Source organism: Puma concolor, chromosome D2 (assembly GCF_028749965.1).
Source record: "Puma concolor isolate L17-30 chromosome D2, mPumCon1.1.hap2, whole genome shotgun sequence".
In the NCBI taxonomy this organism is placed as follows: Eukaryota; Metazoa; Chordata; class Mammalia; order Carnivora; family Felidae; genus Puma; species Puma concolor.
Window position 1 is genome coordinate 11,864,729 of NC_141677.1, and position 25,504 is coordinate 11,890,232.

Consider the following 25,504-nt stretch of genomic DNA (forward strand, 5'->3'; position numbering starts at 1 on the left):
AGGTCAGGCGGGGAACAGAGCCTCATCCTCATGGATGCAAGGCATTTGTTTGCAGGCACTTCCTGTGCTATGTGTATTGATTCTAGAATCAGATTTAAGAACGTTCCCAGGAGGGCCCTCTGTTGTGCTGCCATCTGTGAGCCTAACCGCCTGAGCTGAAGCTATGGGGAAGGAAAACAGCGCCATTTCTGGAGCCCAGAGCTGTTGTTCTTGCATACTGCTGTCACCGAATTCTCTTGTCAAAGAGCTCAGTATGGAGATAACTTCCTGGTAAGTTTGGAATGACACGATCAGAACGCTGCTCAGCAAATTGGACATGTCGCAGGAAGCAACGAAGCAAGTAGACATGTCTTCTACGAAGGGCTCTGGAGTGAGAACGAGTTAGCGCTTCCAGAAAGGACAGTGGATCGCACACACAGCTGTATCAAGGGCACATCATCAGTCAAATAGGGGAGGCAGGAAACACCTAGCTGAGCATGACAAGGCATGCTGTACCCCCTTAAATGGAATGGATGGAATTTCCTGCACAAGATGCATTCACAGGCCCAGAAATCTTGACTATGGGTGGGATGAGCCCGAAGGACACATTATTAGATAATGCCATTTGAGAAAATGTTAATATAAACAGAGATGTTTTTCTTGTCCTTTTTCCCCCCTCACTCTTTCAGAGATATTTTTTGGTGGAAAACTCCTGCAGCCATCCATTCCTGGATTCAGACCAATCATATGACCATATGAAATTAAGATCCTCAAGCATATAGAAGGAGATCGACCCTGCTAAGTGTCACCGGCTAAACAGGAGCAGGAACTTTAGGACACAGGTTCTCTCTTTCACGTTTGGCCTGCCAGGTACATATTGCAGGAGGTTCTGTAGCTAAGCTCCCTGGTTTCTGAAAACACCAAAACTTCAGAACCAAGGATAACATCTTCAATCTACAAGTAGGACTCTGAGTCCTTGATTTCAAGTCCCTATGAACTGAAAACAATGTGAGTCCCTCGGATTTATGGAGACATGACTTCCAGTTTTGAATGTTTTAGTACCTTCCTTCCCACACCAAGGCGTGTCCCCAGAAGCAGTAACCTCTGTCTCCTAAGTTTCGTGAGGTGCCGAGCCACTTCCAAACAGTGAGAGAGGAACGGAGATAACTTGTCTCAACTTGGGCTGAGAACAGGCATTCTATTCCCTGGAAGGTTTCTTAAGGAAAGAAAACTATGTGAAATCCTGCTCAAAATTAGCTCTAATACATCATCTAGAAATAATAAGTTCATTTAGGTAAACTGTGCTGTCCAGAGACAGTCAAGTATAGTTAGACCTTTTTGTGAATTGCTTTACCTAGACACTCAGTCACACACTTACTCAATGTGTATTTCTTACCTTCCAAGGCAGAGAGCTCCATCAGTAAATGGAGTCATAAAGCTCAGGGAACAGGAGGCATAGCTTGAGTTTTCTGGAAGGCCTGGACATTGTGGGGACTTTGGATGGCACACTGGATGGCATGGAAGCAACAGGTAATGGAGAGAAAGAAGGAGGAAGAAGGAAAAGAAAAAAGGAGGATGGAAAAGCATCCAATCAACTGGCCATTTCCCTAGCATCCCAGCAGCTACTATCTGCCAACGAACGGCATTTCTGAGTTTATTCCCATTTGCTCTCTCTAGCAATGTGCTCTGATGGGAAACTGCCTGGTTTATGAATAAGCCAAAAACTTAGGAATTCTCGTTGGTTTTCAGATCTACAAGTAGGACCACTGGATCATTTATTGCAAGTGTTTGGGAACTGAACACAATCCATGAGCCACTCTACGATGCCAGTTCCAAGAAGAAGGAGCCCTTTCCACAAACACATGTGTCCACATCCCTCTGAATCTTAAGGGAAGGGCCTGTGTTCCTTTCCATGACCTCCAGCACCCACATGGTCTGGCCCCGGCTACCTAGCTGGCCTCTCACCCTACCGTTCTCCTCCTCATTTACTGATCCTCACCCACAATAGCCTGTCTACTCCTCGGACACAGATAGCCACGTTTTCACTCACTGCAAGTTATTGTTCTTGATATCTCCTGGCCTTAGCACTCTTCCCCAGTTCCCGGGTCCTGACGATGCCAGCCTTTTCTCACTCAGGTCTTGGTCCAAATGTCACCTCCCAAATTTCCACTTCTGGAAGTGGTTCTTCCCCCAAGAACAGCGAGCAAGGCTGGTGCAACTAGAACTACATCTGTTGGGAGGCATCAGAGAGCCACCGAAGCAGCGAGGAATCACAGTTCTAAAGAAGAAAGGAGGCCCAGGGGTGAGTCTGGCATCTGGGACCACTTGCCCCTAGAGGGGTTGGTAAATTCTGCAGGTGGAAGCTGAGAGCCTGCAACACTGAGCAGCGTTCTCCACACGTCATTTCGTGTATAGGTGGAATCTGAAAAGCAAACAAAAAGCAGAATCAGACCTACAAATACAGAGAACAAATCGATGGTTGGCAGAGGGGAGGGGGCTGGGGAGGGATGGGCAAACATGGGTGAAGAGGGGTGGGAAGACACAGGCTTCCAGTTGGATGAATAAGTCATGGGAATAAAAGTTATAGCATAGGGAATACAGTCAATGATATCATAATAGCGTAACCTATAGAGTTGTCGAATCACTATGTTGTACACCTGAAACTAACGTAACGTTTTGCGAGCTATACTTCGATATGAAACAGAAAGAGACAGAGAGAGACAGAGACACTATGGGTTTCAGAGACTGCTGGGGAGGGGAGCCCAGGAAAATACCCTAGGCTATCAGTTGCCTTTGAAATAAGTGTGAACTGACAGACCAGCCCCCTCAGGGTCTGAAGCTCAATTTCAAATAATCTAAATCCTCGATTGAATTAAGGCAGCTTGGAATTAGGAGTGTTTGTAGCCCAGATGCCTGCCAGAAGCAAAAGTGCATCCTCTCTGGAAGAATAATCACAGCATTAAAAGCCTCAAATTCTCTCTGCAGATGTTCATATACAATATCTGGCACTCATTAGAAGAGAATTTGGTGCCTAGAAAGATAAAACATGACGAAAAATGGAGACAAAAATAGACCACAGAAACAGACCCACAACAGGTCCAGATAATAAAACAGACACAAACTTCAAAACAACCATGGCAAATATGTTTGAGAAAGAAAAGACAAGATGAAAGATTGCGGTGGGTAACAAGAAATTACTACTAAAAACTAGAAAAGATGAGCCAAATGGAAATTCTAGTGTGGAAAAATAACACGACTGAAATCAAGACCACTTTGGATGGGTTTAGTGTCAGATTAGATACAGCAGAAAAGAAAATATATACACTGGAAGCTAAGCAAGAAAAAAAATAGAGGGACAAAAGAGAGACAAAAAGACAGAAAGAGACAGAAGAGACAAGACAAATAGGACATTGTGAAAAGTTCTGACATAGTTGAACTGGTGTCCTAGGTGGAAAACACAAAGACAATGGGGCAAAGGTGAATTTACTCAGCTGATGAGATTTCGTGGTTCTGTGTGTGTGTGTGTGTGTGTGTGTGTGTGTGTGTGTGTGTCCCCTCATGGCAATGTAGCAGCTGAAAGGAGCAAGGTTATATTGACCTCAAGACTCCATGTGTAGAAACACGGTAACACCACTTGCCTGCCAGACTTCTGCCCTCCGTGATACATGCAGGTGTCCCTACCCAGAGCCCACCCAGCTCCGCTGATGCATGTGATCCTGGTTCCCACTCACTGTGTCTCCCTCTGTCCTTCTCTCATTCTCTGATGCTTGCTACGGTAGTCATTAGTGCTATTCACCCGAATTTCTGGTTCTCCTTCTTTTAATATTTATTTATTTTTGAGAGCTAGAACATGAGTCGGGGAGGGGCATAGAGAGAAGGAGACACTGAATCTGAAGCGGCCTCCAGGCTCCGAGCTGTCAGCACAGAGCCTGACGTGGGGCTCGAACCCACCAACTGCGAGATCATAACCTGAGCCAAAGTTGGACGCGTAACCAACTGCACCACCCAGATGCCCCTCTTGTTCTCCTTCTAAGCATGGTAGGATTGGAAGTTAGGTGTGAGCCAGCTGTCACCTTAGTAGTGACATGTGACAGTCACATGTGTCACGTGTCTATTTGGTGAGGGAACTTAAAGACCCAGCGCTCAATAGAAACTTAACACATGTTCTCATCTCCTTGCCTAGAAGTCAAGACGGAGCCTCCATGGGCCCAGTTCCTGGATGATCACAAGAGACAGAGCTTCTGGCTGATCTACGAGCAACAAGCCACACGCACAAGAAATTAACCTGTCGCTTGAACACTGGGGCTCTTTGTCACCAACCACCGTGTGACTCGGCCCATGCAGACCTAGTTCAGTCTGCTCTCACCATCTACTTCCTATTTCAATCCAGGCACCAGGAGACCTTTGCTTCCTTTCTGTCTCTTGGGTGATGGAATCTTACTTTCCCCTTAGCTTTTCTGTACCTTTTCTCATCCCCTATTTATCTTTGCTGAAGGTGGTGACCTTCTTTATCCCCGAGAATGTACCTTGTCTCTACTCCTTTGTTCCAGACAGCTGCAGCTCAGTATGGCAAGGGAAGCTTCTTGGCAAGTGACTACAGATCACGTCCTAGGGGAAAGCTGCCTGGCCCCAGTCTTCTCTGAACTGCCACCATTCTGCCAGCACAGGGCCGATCCCCACTGCAGGCAGATGGAGAAGCTTCCCCAGGTCTTGTCTGACCGGGGAATTCAGCCGGTGACTCCTACTGGCAAAGACTACAGTTAGTTATGGATTCTGGGCCAGCCCCTAGCAGGCTGCCGGAGTGCTGCAAATGGAAACAGACAACAGGCTTTGGATGATAGCTTGAGAGCTGGATGAAACTAGAGAAAGCAATGCTTATGACGATGGCCTGGAGGCCACAGCGAGCATCACATTTTCTGTGAAAGAAGGACAGAGAGGCTGGAGAATATTTCATGTATTTCTTAATGCATAAAATTAGCTGTGTGTGTGTGTGTATGTGTGTGTATGTAGCCATGAAAGGGCATTCCTCCCACATTAACAAGGGCTAAGGACATCCTTTCTGATTAGCAAGATAAAATTATTTTGCATTTGTTGAGTATTTTGTTTCTAACAGCTCCAGCAGATCTCTGAATTCAAATGGCACAGTTGTTAGTGTACCTGTGTATGCACACGCACGTGCACACACACACACACACACACACTCACTCACTCATACCCATTTTCTACAAGCAAGGGGATAATGAAAGGGGGAGTCATAGATATGTGCAGAAGTCCCATCTCTTTGGGGGAACAGGTGGACTTCCTAACACCCCCTACAAAGGACAGTGGTAGCCGCTGGGCTCAGCTTGCTGTTTTCTGCCAACAACGTATCCAGATTCTAGCGCGCCGAGTCTCTGAATGACCCACGGCAAGAACCCTGCTGTTTCTGCAGAAAGCTTAAAAAAAAAAAAAAAAAAAGAAAGAAACAAATCCCCTCTGTTGCTTCCCCCCCAAACCACAGCGAGTAATTTCTCTCTAGCACTCGCTGCGGCTGGAGCAGGGCCGGCTTCGTGACTGTGAAAAGTGGCTGTTTCGCGGCTGTGCCCTGCCAGGGGGCACTCTGGAGTTCTTCCTTTCTCAGAGTCACAGAACGCCTCTCCCTGTAGTACTCAACAGTTGGCAAGGCTGACGGCTCAATCCTCCAGGCAGGGCTGAAACAGCTGCTATTCAAGGAACTATTTAAAAAATACTGGTGTTCCTTAGAGGCGGGGAGGTGAGAGTGGCATATTTCGCTGGAATCCAGGAAGAAAATGAAATGCGGTCCATCTACTCGGCGTCAGCTGTGTTCACGGACAGAGCAGGTGGCTGCCTATATATTGGTCTGTGAAGGGTGATAAGAAAATCCGCAGCCAGAAATCCACCCCCCACCACATCCAACTGGTCATGAGATGCTAGAATCTTCCTTTATGATTCCTCCTTCGGCATCCTCTTCGTGAATGCAAGGCGCTTTAGAAGATCATTGATCCTTAACGCTTTGTTATGGGCTGAATTGTGTTTCCCAGAATTCTTATGATGAAGCTCTAACCTCCAGAAGCTCAGAATGTGGCCGTGTTTCGAGAAGGGACCTTTAGAGGGGCAATTAAGGTTAAATGATATCATATGGTGGGCCTTTAGTCCACCCGGCTGACATCCTCACGAGAAGAGGAAATGTGGCCACACAAGAGATGCCAGGGACACACGAGCACAGAGAAAAGAGTATGTGAGGGCAGCCATCTGCGCCCCAAGGAGAGGGGCCTCCGAGGACACTAACCCTGTCAGCAGCTTGATCTTGGACATCCAGCCTCCGTAACCATGAGAAAACAAGTAGCTGTTGTTTCAGCCTCCTGGTCTGTGGTATTCTATCCCGACAACACTAGCAGACTAATGCACACCTTAACGTAAATTAGTTTATCTGATTCTCCACTCTTTGCCGACTAGTCGAAGTTTGGAGGAGAGATGAGAAACAGGTTCTTCCCAAGAAGGGAAAGGTCTGGAGAAGATTCCCAAAGAATTACGAGAGCTGAGCACGTGGGAAGGATGGTGTGTCGGACTGGAAGGAAGAGCTGCAGAACGGGGAGGAGGGAGATCATGCCAGCACTCACACCTGACATTTATGGAGGATTACGTGGCTCCAAAGTGCTTTCACGTTCAGCATCTCATCCTGACAACTGTGTGAGGGAGATGAGTTCTCCATCTTGTGGATGAGGAACCAGAATCTCAGAAAAGATGCGTGCGTTGCTCGAGGCCAGCAACCCCAGAGCCCAGACTCAGACCCGACACCGTCGAGACCCACTGAAGACAATGTCTCTGGCCGCCCAGGGTTGCTGCGGTCCACCCTGGGCACCTCGCTCATGCCACCATTACGCAGCCTCCCACAGCCGGCATGAGCTGGACTTCTCGGGAACACAGGGCCAAACCACCCCTTAACCCAGCGGTATCACACCGCAATCTCTACCCCCGCTGGGATAGAGACTGGGGGCCAGAACTGCATCTTGGTCCCCCTCAAAGCCCTAGAACACCTGATGGAGAGACTTATCTAGATGAACAGAACATCCGCTGACTGAGTCAGTATGATCCCGTTTGTTTTGTTTTTGTTTTGTTTGCCAAAGCCAGGTCTGGATTAATCCAAGGTATATACAAGGATCACGAGCGACCTGGTCAAACTCCTCAGGTGGTCACTGCTATCCATCTGGCCAAGCTCCTTCTGTCTTATTCGAGAATTTGGGTGGCCACTCACCAAGCTGGCCGTCCGCAACAGAAACTCAGGTACAACTTCATTCAGAGTCACTCAATTTAGACTTTTCACTGTAACAGTACCTGAAGAGGTTCTTCAAAATAGGACTTAGAGTGACAACAATAGTAAAAGCTATTTACCAAGGACAGCCCCTCCCCCCACTATAAAACGAGCAGTGTATCATTTAATAAAGTTTTCCTAAGTGCACAGTCACATATACAACATGCAACGGTAGAGAACAGACGACCACAGTGTGGGACCCAATTCTGTCCCACCGCCCAGGACAGGGACAGGTCCCTTTTGTAGGCCCAGCACCAGCTCTGAATGAGCCCCCTGGCCTCGGCTGTGTCACACCTCGTTCAGTGAGGCCAGGGCTGGCTTTGTGGACGGGGAGCTGAGAAAGGCCCCGTGCTTGGTTTACTGCTCAGTTTTCTCCATCCTGAAATGTTTCAGAATTTCTTAACAAGGGACTCCGCATTTTCATTTTGTGCTGGGCCCCACAAATCACAGAGCGAAGGTATAAACTGCAGAAAATTCTCAGGCTCCAGGTCAGTAATTCAGAAGAGGAGATAGGGATTTCTCAGTGGAGGAGGGGGACGAACCAGACAGAGCTGGGTGGAGGGCACCAACCTGAACACGGAGGGCCTCCTTGTCACACAGGGTGGACAGCTGCCATCAGTGAATCCAAGGGCGATAGCTAACCTACAATCACACCCGGACCTGCCCTACCAAGGGTTTGGGAAGACACATGGCGGGCGGCAGCAGGGAGTCAATGCCTCAGAAGACAAGGGTCGGAAGCCGCAAAGTTCTGTCCACATCGCAGCAGGAACCGCTGGGAGCAGGGCTCAGACCCTGTGCAGCAGCCGCTCGCGAAACCTGGCCAAGAAGTTCAGGGACCCAACCACCCAGGCCGGGGTGGGGGCTGGACCCCTGCCCGGCTGGGAAATGAGCTGGAGACTGGTAGCCATGAACTGTTCTAGCAGATACAGAGGAAGGGAGAGAGAGGGGGGGAAGCTGCTGTCCTCCCTTCCTGTGTGGCCCATAGTGCCTGCCCACCCCGGGGCTAGCTCCCTCCAGCCACCAGTGGGGACACGCCCAAACCTGCTGTGACGGATGCATTAGAACAGCCCAGCAAATAGAGCCTAACAGGTGAAGGTCTTCAAGCTACATCTAGAATTTTCAACATTACCTCCATCGCTCTGGCTCCACCTGCTCCTAATCTGCTGCAAATTTTTGTCAAAATCCTAGATTTCAAGAAGGCATGGCTCGGGGTGACTGGGTGGCTCAGTCGGTTGAGTGTCTGACTCTTGGCTTCAGCTCAGGTCATGATCTCACGGTCGTGGGATCGAGCTCCATGTTGGGCTCTGCACTGACCATGTGGAGTCTGCTTGAGATTCTCTCTCTGCTCCTCCCCAGCTCTATCTCTCTGTCGAAATAAATGGATGAAACTTTAAAAGAAGGAGGAGGAGGAGGAGGAGGAGGAGGAGAAGGCGACGTGGCCCATCTTCAATGTTTGTGCTGCAAACTTGTTTCTGCTGGGGGAGTAAAAGATCTCTTTTTCTCTCCGCTGGCTCCCACCCCCTCCCTCTCCTGCCCCAGATCTCAGTGGTAATAAACAGCAGGCTGAATGTTACTGGAAAGTCTCCCCAGGACTCAGAAGGCCTGCGCCCCACAGAGCCCCCTGTGCTTACCACAGCCACCCACCTTGGCGTGAGCAGCCGCTTTGAAAACTGTCCACCTGCCGCCTGGTTGGGACTTGCTGTTGGTTTGATTTCTGTATGGGTCACACATCTACTCCCAGTGGGGAGGCTTTGCTTGGTGTAAGAAATACAAATGAAAGCACATGCATTATACTCTGAATTCTTTCTGGAGGTTAGAGTAAATGACTTCTAAGACTCCTGCCAGAATCGACTGTAAATAAACCAAAATCTGATGGGTAAAAAGTCTACCTGGAATCGTCTGAGATCTAAAGCACAGAATCTATGTAGACACAGGAGAATTCTAAATGAGTCTAATGGTTAGATGACCATGGCTCATGTTTCCTGAGCACTAACTACGTGCTAATTGCACCACTTACAAGGAACGATCCTTCACATCCTTGTCATAGATGAAGAAATGGAGGCTCCCAGGGTTTGGCTGATGCCAAAGTCAAAGCCGATAAGTAAGGGAGCAAGAACTTCCTATCCATGTCACGCCCATCTGACCACCTCATCAGGTTATTGTCAGAGAAAACCACTCCCAGCAAGGAACCCGCTCCTAGGCCCTGGTTGCAGCTTCCCCATGACAAGCACCCAGACTTCGTCATGGTGACTGGGCTGGAGCTGCCGAGCCCATAGGTTTTCTGTGCTCCTGATGCTGATTCTGACAGTTTCTCACATCACCTTTATCTCTGCACCATGTCACTGCTTCCTGGCCTTGACTGTGTGTGCAGACAGAATATTTCCCTAATGCTTTGGAAGTGCACTGTTTGAGATCAATAACTCTGGGATCAGAGGCAACAGTCTGCACCTTCTAGAAGGGATACCTGGTTCGCAATACCCTCCAGCTTTGTTTTTGTGCATATCTACCTCCCTTTACATGCTACCTGCTTCAATAACTCAATAACTGGAGGGTCATATTTGGTTGGATCCACTTTCTATGTAGTGAATCTGACGAGCCACTATATTATGCAGTCAAATCTCATTGCCCTAAGGCATAATTCACTTAGAAATTGAATGATTTTGACAACAGTGTCAGACCAGGACAGACAAGTGTGAGTGTACATCCACGTGCGTATGTGTGTGTCCCATCATCTCCATCACCCAGACCATGAAGAGCAGTCTTCAGGTTGCCCATCCACACTCACTGGCTCCCCCTAAAAGTCAGTACCCTTCCCTCAGTCCCACAGATACTTTCTTTATCTGGGGTCTCCTCCTTCCCTCTGACCCAGACAACTCTACCAGCCTCCTGCCCCACTTGCCCTCATCACATTAATGCCTGAATTATCACCCTGAAATCAGGTCAGCCAATCACGGGTCTTCTTAGTCCCACAGGAGTGGTACCTCCGACCTCATCACCCACTGCACGCACTGACAATTTATTGCACCAGCCATCACAGAACCGACATTACTGAGCCTGCACTCACGCAGGGGACTCGCATCTGCTCAGGAGTGTTGGTAAACAGAACACGAGCACGTGGTCAGTGCTGGCCCTGGAGCTCTCCTTGGCCTTCCATGACTCTACCCCACGCTGGCTCCATTCCTTCAGCCTGAAAGGCCCTGCTCTCTTCCTCGCCTATTAAAATCATTCTCATCTCCTGAGGCAGATGTTGCCCTCTCTAACAATGAGCCTAATCTCCTTAGAATCCCCTTCCGGAGCCTGAGAACCTGAGTTTTAGTCCCAGCTTGCTACTAACTAGTTGTGCGACTTTAGGGAGTTTTCTGAATCTCGCTGGGTCTCAGTTTCCTCATCCTGAAAAACAGGGATAATAAAAATACCTCCTTTCATAGTCGTTGAGAGGACTAAACAAGATTTTGTATTTAAAGCATTCAGAACTGGGCAAGAAAACACTTCCCACACATTGCTTATAGGGCTATTCATGCTTAGACCATTCTACCTGCTTCCTCTAGTTGACTTTTTTGAGGCCAGGAACTGTCTTTGCACCCCACTGTCACTTGCAGAGGGTTTTATCAAAGTAGATGTTTAACAGATGTTGTCTTGGTTGAGTTCAATCGCTACAGGATTAGAGACATGTTGGGTAGTTTGAAGGTCATTTTAGCCACTCCCCCTTACTTGAAGTACAACTTTCCTAATTCTAGGTAGATGAGAGTCTGGCCCACTGACAACCTATTCCACTCTCTGACATTTCAAACAAACTGCCTTCACAGACCTTAGATAACATTTCACGCAAGGACAACACATAGATGCCCTTTTCCATGCCGATCAATTAACCATTATGTAGCTGGCAGTGCTACAATTGATTAGTGATGTCTGCTCCCTGCATGAGTTGGGCGACTGGTAATGTGCGCATAGTGCATTTGCTGTTCCCAATTTACTTCACTGCTCTAATTCACACGTGAGGAAACTAATGTCTAGAGAAGTTGAGTGACATCCTAAAGGCCACACAGTCAGTTAGAAGCAGGGTACAAACTGGAAGTCAGGTGTTCTGGGTACTAGCTCGGTGTTTTTTTAGAGGGAATAAAGTATAGAAAAAAAGAAGAAATAGATCCAACTGTGAGACTACACCTCATTTACCCATGGATTTAAGTGTCCATGCTTCTCATTCTGTGGCCTAGAAGCCACATTGTGTCTTAGAAGCATAGCACATGAGCAGTAGTAGCATAGGCAGAGTTTCTCCTTCAAACCACGGACACATCCTTCTCTCAGACAACCCGCCCTAACGTGGCACTACCAGATGGAGCCCACTCAAACCACAGGACATCAAGGCTGAGTCCTGGCTACTTTAAAAGCAGAGACATCTCAGACAAATTCCCATGAATTTTAACCTTGTAGAAAACAAGATTAGACACATGGTATCTTCCCTCCAAGAAAATACCCTGTTCTTCATAATTCTGAATTTGTGTTTTCAAATGAAAAATCGAAAAGGTTTAACGGGTACCTAGGAGGCTCAGTCGGTTAAACATCTGACTCTTGATTTCAGCTCAGATCATGATCTCATGGTTCGTGAGTCTGAGCCCCACGTCAGGCTCAGCACTGACAGTGTGGAGCCTGCTTTGGATTCTCTCTCTCTCTCTCTCTCTCTCTCTCTCTCTCTCTCTCTTTCTCTCTCTCTGCTCCTCCCCTGCTCATGCTCGCTCGCTCGCTCTCGCTCTCTCTCAAAATAAATAAACTTTAAAAAAATTGAAAAGGTTTTTTTGGGAAGGAAGGAAAGTACTCTTCAAGATTAAAAAAAAAAAAAAAACAGTTTAGCATTCAGAAGTTCCAAACAAGCTGAAAAATTAATTTCTAAAGACTTCAGAATGTATACCTTGTGTCAATAGAATCTAGACTCTGAATATGTCCAGATTAAAAGTACTTAGGGAGAAAACAGGGTGCCAATACACAAAAAAAGAGAACTAAGAGGCAAAATTCATTAAAACCCAGGCATCCGCTCTTGGGAATGACTGATGTTCCACCTGTAAGCTATGCAGTCCCATGGCTGAGTCACATCGCACTGTAACTCTCCTAAACACAGCTTGAGGCCAACTATAAAATGGCACACCTTATTGTACATCTTAGAACACAAACACTGGCATGCAGAATCATGGAATATTACAGCTGAAAAGGAAATTAAGACCAAGGCCCAATCCTGTCTTTACAGGTGTCCCCACAAAGAGTGAAATGGCTCAGCTGAGACTACACTGCCAGCTCCAGGCAGAGCTTGCCTATAAACCTGGAAGTCTCCGTTCAAAGTCTTTCTGGTGTCTAATGTACACATCCCATGGAAACACAGACCGTCAGAAGGAAAGTATCCAAGAAATTGTATTCATTGCCAAAAACCAGTGTTTATACAACCTGAGTTAACAATTCCATTTGTTATCTTTTGCTTTAAAGCAGCCAAATAATCTTCATGTGCCCCCGCTTGGGCCTGGGAGAGCTCCCCTATTCTTGCCTTACAGATGAGTGGGGAGGCCAGTTCTTGTTGATTGCCTATTATTTGCCATAGCCTACTCACATTATCTCACTAGAATTTCTCGATTTATTTTCAAGAACCTGATTCTCTGAGAGGTTTGGTTACTTACTCAAGGCCCTACAATGACTGATAAATGGTGGAGCCTGGATTTGAAGCCAGGTCCGCCTGCCTGTCCCCAAATCCTGTGGACTTTGCACATCACCAAACTACCTCCTAATACCAACAGGGTTAGAGAACATTTCCCATGTTATTTCAGAAAAGGCAGGGAGGGAGGGAGTAGGGAGGCAGAGTCATGTGTACTTGGTATTCACATAAGGACCCCCAAGCAGGACTCAGAAGCATGGGATCTCATCTTCTCATCTGCCGCAGCCCCAAAGTCACAAGGAACACGTGGAGTCTCCAGCTGCCCTGTCCCTGGAGGAGCTGGCCCCAACCTTAAGGTGATGGTTAATTTTATGTATCAACTCGGCTAGACCACGGTTCCCAGACATTTGGTCAGCCATGAGTGTAGATGTCACTATGAAGGTATTTTTTTCAGGTGAGATTAACATTTAAGTGGGAAGACTTTGAGTTAAGCGGATCTCCCTCTATCATGAAGGTAGGTCATTCAATCAAAGAAGAGGTCCCTGAAGGAGAAGAACTTCTGCCTCCAGATGGCTTTCAGCCTTCAGCTGCAAGCATGAATGCTTCCCTGGGTCTCCAGCCTGTAGACTGCGGACTTGCCACCTTCATGGTCAAGTAGGCCAATTCCATACAGTCAATTTCAGACTCTCCTTCTTCCCTCTGCATTCCCCCTTGGCTCTGGTTCTTTGGAGAGCCCCAGTTAATGAACATGGGGTGAGCCCCTTGAGCCCCTTTTAGTCTAGAGCAGAAGCCTCCTCAGCAGCACCCTGGGTCTCTTTTCTCTAGACCTCACCCTGGGCTCCATTTGGCCTTCCTTGTTTGGGCTGGGGGTGGGGGCCTGGAGGGCCCCCTCCTCCCAAACCAGAGCCTATTTCTACCTGTTCAGAGCACTGGCTGTGAGACAGAGCCACCTGAGAGCACAGGACAGAGGCTGAGAGTCCCTCAGCACCTCTAACCAGAAGTTTCACCTATTGTATGGGGGTGGGAGGGGTCCATGACCACAGATCCCATTTCATCCCTAACACGGGTTTGAGTTTCCACCCCTTAGAGAGCAGAGAGTTGAGAACCAGAAGGTCTCCTAGAGGCTAGAATGTGTACCAGCTTCTCAATCTGCACTGTTCATACATTTCTGGTCAGAAGGGAGGAAGTTGCAGCATCCAGCGTGGACCACTAGGGTGGGCTCCTAGCACCCCATGGTGAAAGTGGGGGTCCTGAAGTCAGCCAGGCATGGCTCCAACCCAAAGCAGCTTCAACATCCCTGCTTATTTTTTTTTTTTTGAAATACCCCCTTTCTCCCTCTATTGATTTGAATATCTATTCCATTTCTATTCTTTTTGTGGATACTTTTAAAGAGTAAATCAGTATTGATTTGGTTGAACCATGTAAAATTGCCAATATTGGGTCATTTCTTATTTGCAGAAGATGGTAGTTTTATGTGGTTCAACAGTCTCCCCCAGGATAAACCAGGATCCTTAACACACTTTTTCTCTTGTTTCATCTCTACACACTACATGTATAACCTGCAAACTGAGGTCTATCTTTCTAATATAAGGCTGAATTTGAAACAAAAGTACAGTGGTGCCTGGGTGACTCGGTTGGTTAAGCGTCCACCTCTTGATTTTGGCTCACATCATCGTCTCACAGTCATGAGATCAAGCCCTGCATTAAGAGACCTGCATCCGGCTCCATGCTGAGCATGGAACCTGCTTGGGATTCTCTCTCTCCCTCTCTCTCTGCCCCCCTCCCTTGCTTGCACTCTCTCTCTCAAAATAAATACATAAAAATTTTTAAAAAGTACACTTTACTTACATGTTCCCACTGTTACACCTTGTATAACACGTCTTGCTGCTGGACTCTCCTATCTGCTAACTGGAATACAACCATACAAAATCTATGGGTGACAACTTTATAAAGACCTTATATGACATAAAATGCCAGTTACTCCAACTCTTAAGTGATTATTTGGCCAGAGATAGAATTACAGCTCACATTCTTTCCCTCGGCACTTTATACATATTCCTTCCCCATACTCTGACTTCCAGTGTTGCCAATGAAAAATACATTGCTTTTGCAAAATTGTGCTGTTTTCAAGGTATCCAAATAGGCTTTCTTCAAAGTCACATGTCCTCACTTCATGATCAACAGCTTTATGGATGTGACACCCTCCTTCGTTCCTTCGAGAATTTTAAGTTTGCTTTTTTCTTTTTAGTTTCTGTGATGCTTTATTGAGGTATCATGTACATTCCATAAAAATACACTCATTCTAATGGTACACTACAGTTTCTAAAAATTTACTATTGAAGTATGGTCGACATAAAATGTTATAGTAGTTTTAGGTGTTCAACATGGTGATCAAGTCTATACGTTACGCAGTGCTCAGCACGGTGAGTGTCGTCACCATCTGTCACCATGTGTTATACTATTATTGACTATGATCCACATGCTGTACGTTTAATCTCCGTTACTTAATTATTTTATAACTGGAAATGTATGCTTCCCAATCCCCTTGTCCTCTTTCGCCCATTCCCCATCCCCCACCTTCCTTCTGGCAACCACCAGTTTGTTCTCTGTATTCCAGAGTCTGTTTTTTCTGTTTGCTTGTTTGTTTTGGTTTTTAGATTCCGCACATAAGGGAAATCATACAGTATTTGTCTTTTTCTGTCTAGTTTATCTCACTTAGCATTATCCCCTCTAGCTCCATCCATGTTGTTGCAAATAGCAAGATATCATTTTTTATGGCTGAATAATATTCCATTGTGTGTGTGTGTATATTATATATACATATTATATATATAATGGTACATATGTATATATACCACATCTTCTTTATCCATCCATCTACTGGTGGACGTTTGGGCTGCTTCCATATCTTGGCTATTACAAATAATGCTGCGGTAAGCATAGGAATGCATATATCTTTTTGGATTGCACTACAATTGTTCCTAATCAATGTACAGAATGCTGCAACATCAGTACCATTGAGAAGCATCCAGTTCTAGAACATTTCCAACACCTGAAAAAGTTCTGTCATGGCCATTCGTATTCAATCTTCTCTTCCCAGCCTGAGGTCCTCATTGATAGGCTTTTATCTTTATATCTTTTCCTTTTTTGGAACTCTCATGTAACATGTGGTTTTTCCTGTGTGGCTTTTTTTTCTCTTAGCATAATGTTTTGAAGACTTCTCCATGAGGCAGCATGTATTAGCAGTTTATTATTTTTATTGTTGAGTAGTATTCCACTGTGCCTCATTTTTATCAGGTACTTCCTATGTGCACTGTTCTAAGCCTATTTCCATAGGGTTTATAGTATACCCGGGGGATGTGGCCATGCCCATGCAACCTGGAATCACTTCTGGAATGAGACACTGCTGCTTCTTTAATAGAGCCAAGCCCAGCCTCATCACCTATCACTTCAAGATGAACAACAGCATTCTCCTTCCACAGCTGATTAGAAAGCAGGTGTCATACTGTGAGACCAAGCACCTGCCTTCATCACTTGCTGGCTCCATGCCGGCTTCCGGGTTCAGTCCATCACAGCTGAAAGTCTGGGGGGGGGTGGGTAGGGAGCCGCCTGCATCCAGCTTTGGGGAGGGGCCTAGAAGCTGGCATTTTCCCAATGGTCGTTGTAATGGAGCTATGTGTCTTGTTCTCAAGTGTGCAGCGTAGAATTGGCTCTTCCCATGAAGGAAAATGTTCTGAGTGTTTTAATGCTTAAAAAAGGAGAAAGATAAAATAGGAAGGAAGGAAGGAAGGAAGGAAGGAAGGAAGGAAGGAAGGAAGGAAGGAAGGGAGGGAGGGAGGAAGGAAGGAAGGAAGGAAGGGAGGAAGGAAGGGAGGAAGGAAGGAAGAAGGGAGTGGGGGAGGGAGGGAGGGAGGAAGGGAGGGAGGGAGGAAGGAAGGAAGAAGGGAGGAAGGAAGGGAGGGAGGAAGGAAGGAAGGAAGGGAGGGAGGGAGGGAGGAAGGAAGGGAGGGAGGGAGGGAGGAAGGAAGGGAGGGAGGGAGGGAGGGAGGAAGGAAGGGAGGGAGGAAGGGAGGAAGGAAGGGAGGGAGGAAGGAAGGAAGGAAGGGAGGGAGGGAGGAAGGAAGGAAGGGAGGGAGGGAGGGAGGAAGGAAGGGAGGGAGGGAGGGAGGAAGGAAGGGAAGGAGGGAGGGAGGAAGGAAGGGAGGGAGGGAGGGAGGAAGGAAGGGAGGGAGGAAGGGAGGAAGGAAGGAAGGGAGGGAGGGAGGGAGGGAGGAAGGGAGGGAGGGAGGGAGGGAGGGAGGAAGGGAGGGAGGAAGGGAGGAAGGAAGGAAGAAGGGAGTGGGGGAGGGAGGGAGGGCGGCAAAGAAGAGTCATTTCTATCTCCCTTCTCTTTCAAGCCTATCTCTGGACATGTTTGTCAGCAGCCCTGCCAGCTGCTGCAAGTATCTAAGAGTCGGCAGCAGGCTGCGGCATGAAAGGCAACCTCTGTTTCTCCAGAGAACTCCATTAGTGAGATATCTCAACTCTGGCTTCGTCTGAAAGAGGAAAAACAGCAGCTCACAAGTGCACCTCCCGTCTCCTCACAGAGCTCTGAGAAGCAGCTGCGTCCTGTTTCTGAGGCCTTTTGACAACACTACCTACTCCTTCCACCTACAGAGATATTCTGGAAAAAGACATGAGTACACTAGAGACACCACCTCTCCTCCCAAGCTCCACCTCACGCAGCCAGAATCCGGCTGGATGCATTTATCAGAGTTCCCGGCCGGCTAAGAATGAATGTCCCAGGGACTGAAAGGGAGCAGAAGTAGAGCAGAAATCCTGCCCTCAGGCATAATACTGTAGCTCTCCAAAGCCAAGGACACACTACTCACACGAAGACTGACACATTTAGCAAACATGTACTTGGAAGGCTAGGTTTATATAGCATGAACGTGATTCAGGATAGCTGGTCTGCCATTGCAAAACCACCAATATGGGTGCAATTTTATCTGCATGACCATTTCTTTGTAAAATTCGGTATTCATTTCCCAATTAAATTAATTATCAGAAGCCAGGGGAGTGTTTATAATTATTGACCCCAGAATCCCACCGCAAGGAGTATGTCCTGAGCCGCCAACTCAATGGGGGTGGGAGGATAAAAGCCAAGATGTTCGAGGAAGGCTGTCACCATCAAACTGCCGAACTAGATACTATCAAATTGTGCCACAGAGAAAAATGGTAAGTGAGAAGAAATCAGTGCGTTGAGACATGATGCAAATATTAAAAGTGATTATGATGTCAATTATGCTGTCGCACAGGAAATCGAATGAGAAGAGGGGAATCGGGAGATATATCTGGTATGCGGCCCAAGCTTACAATATCACAGAAATATTTATGTATACGGGTACGTCAAGAGCATGTTATAGAAAAATGAAATGCGTTGTATTAAAATAGGAGTAAAAGGGACATTAGGAGAAACAGTTTTCTCCGGATGGTGAAATATTATATTTTTTTTAAGATTTTATTTTTATTTTATTTTTATTTTTTTTAATGTTTATTTATTTTTGAGACAGAGAGAGAGCATGAATGGGAGAGGGTCAGAGAGAGAGTGAGACACAGAATCTGAAGCAGGCTCCAGGCTCTGAGCTGTCAGCACAGAGCCGGACGCGGGGCTCAAACTCACGGACCGTGAGATCATGACCTGAGCCGAAGTCGGACGCTTAACCGACTGAGCCACCCAGGCGCCCCTTAAGATTTTATTTTTAAGTGATCTCTCCACCCAGCGTAGGGCTGCAACTCACAACCCTGAGACCGAGAGTCGCACGCTCCATGGACTCAACCAGCCAGGTGCCCCCAGTGGTGCACTTAATATTTTTTAAATAAAAACGGAAACCAAAAGCAACACAAATTTTAGTTAGCTCTGCAGCAATGCGTAAAAGCTCTTTCAGCTCATATGCAGTTAATCCCAGTACTAAATGTTCCGTCCCCAGCTGTAGGGCACGCAGACAGGCTCTGCAGAAGGAAAATTAAAGAGAGAGAAGGGGCTAGGAGAGGAAAATCAAGGAAGGAGGGGGAGGGGAGAAAAGGGATCAAGACTTACAACCACCTCATGTTCCATCTATGTTTGCTTTTAACATTTTGTCTCAAGTTGAGCTTACCTCTTCAGCTTCTGGAATCAATTCCTCCCCTGCGTTACATTTTTTTTTTTTCCAATTTCATATTTACAAACTGAACACCAGATTCTCTCTTCAATCAAGATCCATGGGTTTCAATAAATACTTGATTAAAAATCAGCTTGGCAAACTTCCTTCCAAAGGATACTGGCTTCATCCATCAATGTATTGGAATGGGGATAATATTTTAAAACTTAGTAATATTTGATATTTTTACCTTTCTCATTGCATGACCTTCGTCCTAGTTGGTCTGGGGCATCCATTTTCCTAGGGGAAGGCACAAATTGGGAGGAGGGGATGTTTATGGGGAAGATTAAACATGTCACAGAAAAAGTATAAAGATAAATACAGCTTAATACTCAGCTTTTGACATGTAAAGTAGGATTAACTACAAAGGCAGTAATAGTCTTGCAATAAGGCTGCAGCTTTAATAAAAGATTAAACACCTTTCTCTCCTTCGTTGGAATATTAACTATCAAGCCTGAGTGATTCAGGTCATAGAGGCATCCACACAATGAAGAAGAGGTAACCCACTTGCCCATAACAACCACTTCATGGAGAGAATACCATGACCGGGGTTCCTCCATGGTAGAGGCAGAATATGACTATACGTTGAAATGTGTTCCCCTCTCAAATTGATATGTTGAAATCCTAAACCCCAGTACCTCAGAATGTGATTTTATTTGAAGGTAGGTCTTTGCAGCCGTAATGAAGCTGAAATGAAGTCATTAGGGTGGACCCTAATCCAACATGACTGGCGTCCTTATAAAAAGGGGAAATTTGGACACGGCTATACAGGCAGAATGCCTATGAACATAAAGACGGCCATCAACAAGTCAAGGAGACAGGTCTGGGACAGAGTCTTCTCGCACAGCCCTCAGAAAGAACCCACCCTACCAACACCTTGATCTCAGACTCCCAGCCCCACAACTGAAAGACAATACATTTCCATTGTTTAGACCACCCACTTTGTGGTGCTTTGTTATGGCAGCCCTAGGGCACTCATATAGTAACCAAAAGAAGAGGACAGACAAATTTAAATCCCTCTTTTCCACTCTGAGGGGCCATAGAAAGAAGAGGAAAGGTGTGTCTTCCTCTCTCCTCATCTAGGGCTCTGGAAGAAGATCACAATAATAGGCTTCCCTGTACCAACCCAGGATGCTGCCACTCAAAGTGAACTTGGCCACACAGGATGGTCAGGTGAGCAGGCTTTGGGCACATCTTGACAGCTTCCCTCAGTTCAAATGGGGTATACTGGAGAGGAAGAAAAATAATTTTCCCTCTGCCCATCTGGGTTTCTAGGCTGTGACACCATCACTACACCCAACCCCCCCCCCCCCCCCCAAATAAGACAGATTAACAGGACAAAAACAAACAGAAGTTTAACAACATGTAACTCCCCAAAGTGGCCCAAGCCACCACCTTAAATACCGTCTCCAGTTAGAGACAAAAGAAGGTGTTAGGGGTAGAGGAAGGCAGGTTATGGGAGGTGACCAGGCAAAGCAGGGTGGCCAGGGTATGGTTGTTATGCAGATTTAAGTTCCTTCTCCATTGACAAAAGTTTCCGGAGATTTAGTTATTGTCTTCTGCCTGACAGAGAGAGAAAGACAACTTTACAAACAGAGACTTCCATTATAAATGTTAATGTCCCTCACAACATGGTAACTTCTACGCCCTTTTTAGAGATTTTCCTATGTCTGCTGTTTCTTAAAAATAACCGACTCAAGATAATCCTTATGCCAAAGAGGCACATCCTGGGGTATTTTGCACTCCTTCAAAATACAAGACCCCCAGTGACTGACAGAGTCTGAAGGGTGGGAGAGGACCAGAGGAGGTCACAGTAGCAGTGATGTGGTGGCTCTCCAGGGCCACCATGGGGGCCCAGCCCAGTGGGAGTCACAGCCCGGCTTTGGTCTAGACTGAGCCCCAACCAGACAGAAGCTTCAGCTGCAAGCCCTGGCAAGGCGAGCAGCTTCCGGATGGACAAGAGAGGTCACCCCTGAAGATCAGAGCACTGCTAAACATCCCACCAATTCCCCACCACGCGAGCAAGATGTGTGTAAGCCTCACTCCATTCCACATACCATGTTTATTTTTCCCTTTTGTTTAAAAATGTTTATTTATTCTAAGGCGGGGGAGGGGCAAAGAGAGGAGAAAGAATTCCAAGCAGGCCCCACACCCAGCACGGAGCCCAACTTGGGGCTCAAACTTCCGAACCGTGAGATCATGACCTGAGCCAAAATCAAGAGTTGCACACCCAACCGACTGAGCCACCCAGGCGTCCCCAAATACCATCTTTGAGATGGAAAGTGAGAGAAAACATATCTGAGAGGCTGAGCCTTTTTAGTCAAGAGAAGCTGGGCACAACCAAATGGCCAGATAAGACTAAATTTTTAAACCAGGACGGACGTTATTTTTTTCCTCACAGTACCAAGTCGCATTATGAGTTTAAATTCTACCGCAGACACACAAAATGCTTCATTATCACAGGATTTGGGGGGCATGGGGGAAGAAGTGGGACTGTTCACCACTAAACTCTCTTTCCCTCACCCATGAGACACAAGTCTCTCGATTTACCTTTGTCACCCATCCATTTCTCTCTTCGTCCCACTGTTTCCATGTCAGCATTAGCCACGAACAAGAGCAAGTCGTGAAGTTTCCTTCCATCTCCAAAACAAACCTTAAACTTAGGAATGAAAATGATAGAACGTTTTTTTCCTAAACCAACAGTGTAAGCCAGCTGGACTGTTTTGTAAAAATATCACACCCTCTCGACACTTCACTGGCTGATTTGCATGGTGCTAGATGATTTTTCTTTTCCCTCTTTCAATCAACTCAAGTAAATATACAACACTCAGCCAAATTACATCCTCTAGCAGAGGAGAGGTTTTGAAATGTTTTCTTGTTAATTGTTTACCTTAATCTGTTTGTTCACAGTTTCGGAGACAGGCAAAGATGAATCGTCAGAACAAAGTTATTCCAAAGATTTGGGGGCGGGGGGGGGACAGGATCAGCTGGAGAGTTGTTATATAACTTTTGTTATATGGCTCTTTCCATTTTCAAGGTGTTCAGCAGACGCTGACTAATTAACTCAGGAATTGATTTATGTGCTGGAGCATCCCAGCTAGCAGCAACAAGCATTTCACACTCAGTGTTGGAAAACATTCTCATGCTTCTCCGGTAATGCTGAGCCCTCGTTAAGAGGTAATGACCGTTCCCTGTTGTCGCTCCGTGAATGATGCAGTAACTAGGTTCATGAGCCACAGAAACTCGGGGATCACGTAATCCTCTCAAAGCAGGGACTCTGGCCCCCAACTGTGACACGTGCTGATGCTCCCTGAACACGTCCAGTGACCGCCAACTCAATACTGTCAGGCAGCTGTTTGCTGTGGTTCTGGTGGGTCTGAGTCAAAGGGAGTTGTTCACACAAGCATTTCCCCCTTTGGGGGTGTCAGAAGGAGACACGTGATTCCAAGGGTCACCTGGAGAGATGCCAATCCAAGTCTGCTCTCATCCAAGATCAGAATTCTCCCATTAGACAGGCACCTGGGTGGCTCAGCTGGTTGAGCGTCCAACTTCAGCTCAACGGTTCATGAGTTTGAGCCCTGCATGGAGCTCTGTGCTGACAGCTCGGAGCCTGAAGCCTGCTTTAGCTTCTGTGTCTCCTTTTCTCTCTGCCCCTCCCCCACTCACGCTCTGTCTTTCCCTCAAAAATAAACATTAAAAAGAACTAAAAAAAAAAAAAAAAAGAATTCTCCCATTAGAACTTGCTGCTTTGAGGTTAAGAGATTATCACTTTTTCATTATTATTTATGAGAAGCAACAATCTGGGGCCAGATATCGTGTCGTCCTTCGGGATTAAATAAGACCTACTCTTTGCCGAGCAGGAGCTGACCATCTAGTTCATTAAATTTTAATTACTTTTACTTTCAAACAGGCAATTTTATAAGTCATTTTTATAAATTTGGACATACATTCATGTATTCAATAAAAGCTTATTGACTAGAAGTTACAGTCTGGTAGGGATAGAAACCTAAATAAACCGTTGCAAGTGCCATATACAAGTTCCAAGGGCCATAATAAAGCACAGTTCCCTTCGTTGATCCTTCTTAAGGCAACTGGTCAGGGAAAGCTTTCAGACGTGTTAAGGCAGAAAACCTAAGGGCATTGACAGTCTGTCAAAGCGGGCTTTGGGAGAAGGATGCCCAATGGGAAGAGAGATCACTTACTTTCCGATTCTGTTCAAGGGCAGCTCAGCCATACGCCAGCTGCCTGACCCCAGGAGTCCTTGGAAAACACATGAAATCATTCTTACCCACTAAGGTGGTATGACTAATGAGAGGTCTTGTGGTCGTGGCTTAATGAGGTGAAACGATTAAACTGTAATTAGCACATTTATTAGCTTAATATGAATCAATGCTTTTAAAGTTCCTGAAATGAATTTAATCTCCAAAATAAATTAAGCCCTTCCTCCAAGCTCCTTCATACTGTTAACATACCGATTTTTTTTTTTTTTCTTCTTGGTATTCAGTCACAAATCCCATCCCCCACAAACAGTCTCAACCATGCAACCAGCCTGGGGGCAGGTAATCAAGTTTTATTGTAAATTGTTCTCTGGGCTGTTCTGAAAATTCCAAGGCAAGGTGAGGAAGAGCAGACCTCCGGGTAGGATCAAATTCTCATTGATCATGACGACAGAACCATGTTTCTGGTAAAGCCAAAGACGGTGCTCCCTCGCCAGAGGGCCTGCCAGAGTAGGCAGGCGGCCAGCTCTGTGCCCTCTGCAGTCACTTGTTGCCTTTACGCATTCATCCATCAGGCTGAACACAGAATCAATAACTAGTCGCCCGGCAGGATTTTTTAAGGTTATTGCTCGCAATCCTTCATTTGATGGATGCCTAATGTTGGTCATATTGACTGAGAGCTGAAAAGTAGCTTTCTGATGCAGGTTTGATGAGTTACCGTTCTCTGCCAGATAAAGAAGTTTCTACAAAAGAAGAAAAATTACTTTTCTGGAATCTGCTCTTGTTCTACAGGACCAGAAATGTAGCTAAGAGGCTTGAAGTAGAAACACCAGACAACTCAGGCTTCGCCAAGGATGTTGCCTACTTTTGACAGGAAATTCCTCGTGTCCTGCACCCATACAGTCGACACTGGGACAATGTGGGGGTTAGGGGAACAGAACTCCCACCCTGGTGCAGTCATATAACTTTTGACTCTCCCGAAACGTTACTAATAGCCTACTCTTAATAGGCTTATGCTCTTAATAACATAAACAACACATATTTTGTATGTTACATGGATTATATACGGTATTCTCACATTAATGTGAACTACAGAAAAGACAATGTTATTAAGAAAACCATAAGGAAAAATCGAAAAAAAAATCCACATATAAATGGGCCTGTGCAGTTCAAACCTTTGTTGTTCAACAGTTAACTGCATTTTTAAAAGCCACTGTATCTTTTTGCCCAAAAGATTTTTTTTCTTTTTTTTTTTAATGTTTATTTTTGAGAGAGAGAGTGTGAGCAGGGGAAGGGCAGAGAGAAAGGAAAGGATTTTTTTTTTTTTTACAGGATATAATTTTTAAAAGGAATTTTCTTTGGAAATGCCAAAACAAAGCAAAATCTATCAGATATCTGAGATGTGGTCGTAGAATAATCCTGAGCTACAATCAACACATATCAAAAGTTGTAACTATCAAGTTCCTGATTTTATGATGAATTTTCATTTATCTAAAATGTTTCCAAATTCTGGGACATTTTTTAAAAATTCAGACTGAGGGATGCCTGGGTGGCTCAGTCGGTTGAATGTCCGACTTTGGCTGAGGTCATGATCTTGCAGTTCATGGGTTCAAGCCCTGTGTCGGGCTCTGGGCCGACAGCTCAGAGCCTGGAGCATACTTCAGATTCTGTGTGTCTCTCTCTCTGCCCTTCCCCTGCTCGTACTCTCTCTCTCTCAAAATAAACAAACAAACAAACATACATACATTAAAAAAATTAAGTAAGTAAATGAATTAAATAAAATAAAATTCAGATTGAAAAGGAGAAACCAGAGTGCTGGCTTTGGCAATAAACTCTCCTCCTTTCCATATTTGTGACTGCTTTCTCCAGCGGGAGAAACATGCATTTTATTAATAAAAGGAGTTTTCTTCCAGCTTTTTTGAGGTATAATTGACAGAACTATAATATATTGTAAGTGTACATGTGATCATTTGATAGACGTATTCATTATGAAAGAATTCCCACAATCCCACAATTAACACATCTGCACCTCACATATTTGCTTTTTGGGTTTTTTTTTTTTTTTAGGTTTTTTAGCAGGTTTTTTGTTTGTTTTTGGTGACAATAGTTAAGTTCTCTCTTGTAGCAAATCTCAATTATACAATACACTAGTATCAACTATAGTCACCATGTTATAGATTAG

At 45.8% G+C, this 25,504-nt stretch overlaps 1 protein-coding gene across 3 annotated transcripts in view; it reads right to left on the reverse strand.

Annotated features, from left to right (window-relative positions):
• Positions 1-23,489: 23,489 nt before the first annotated feature.
• Positions 23,490-25,504, reverse strand: part of MTR (5-methyltetrahydrofolate-homocysteine methyltransferase) — a 133,423-nt gene continuing 131,408 nt past the window's right edge. For 2 of the 3 annotated variants that reach the window (XM_086679591.1, XM_086679588.1), the window contains one exon: positions 23,490-24,065. In XM_086679591.1, the coding sequence (XP_086535717.1) occupies positions 23,987-24,065 (79 nt within the window). In that variant the 3' untranslated portion in view covers positions 23,490-23,986. The remainder of the gene's footprint in view (positions 24,066-25,504) is intronic. The other variant, XM_086679589.1, reaches the window with a different exon arrangement.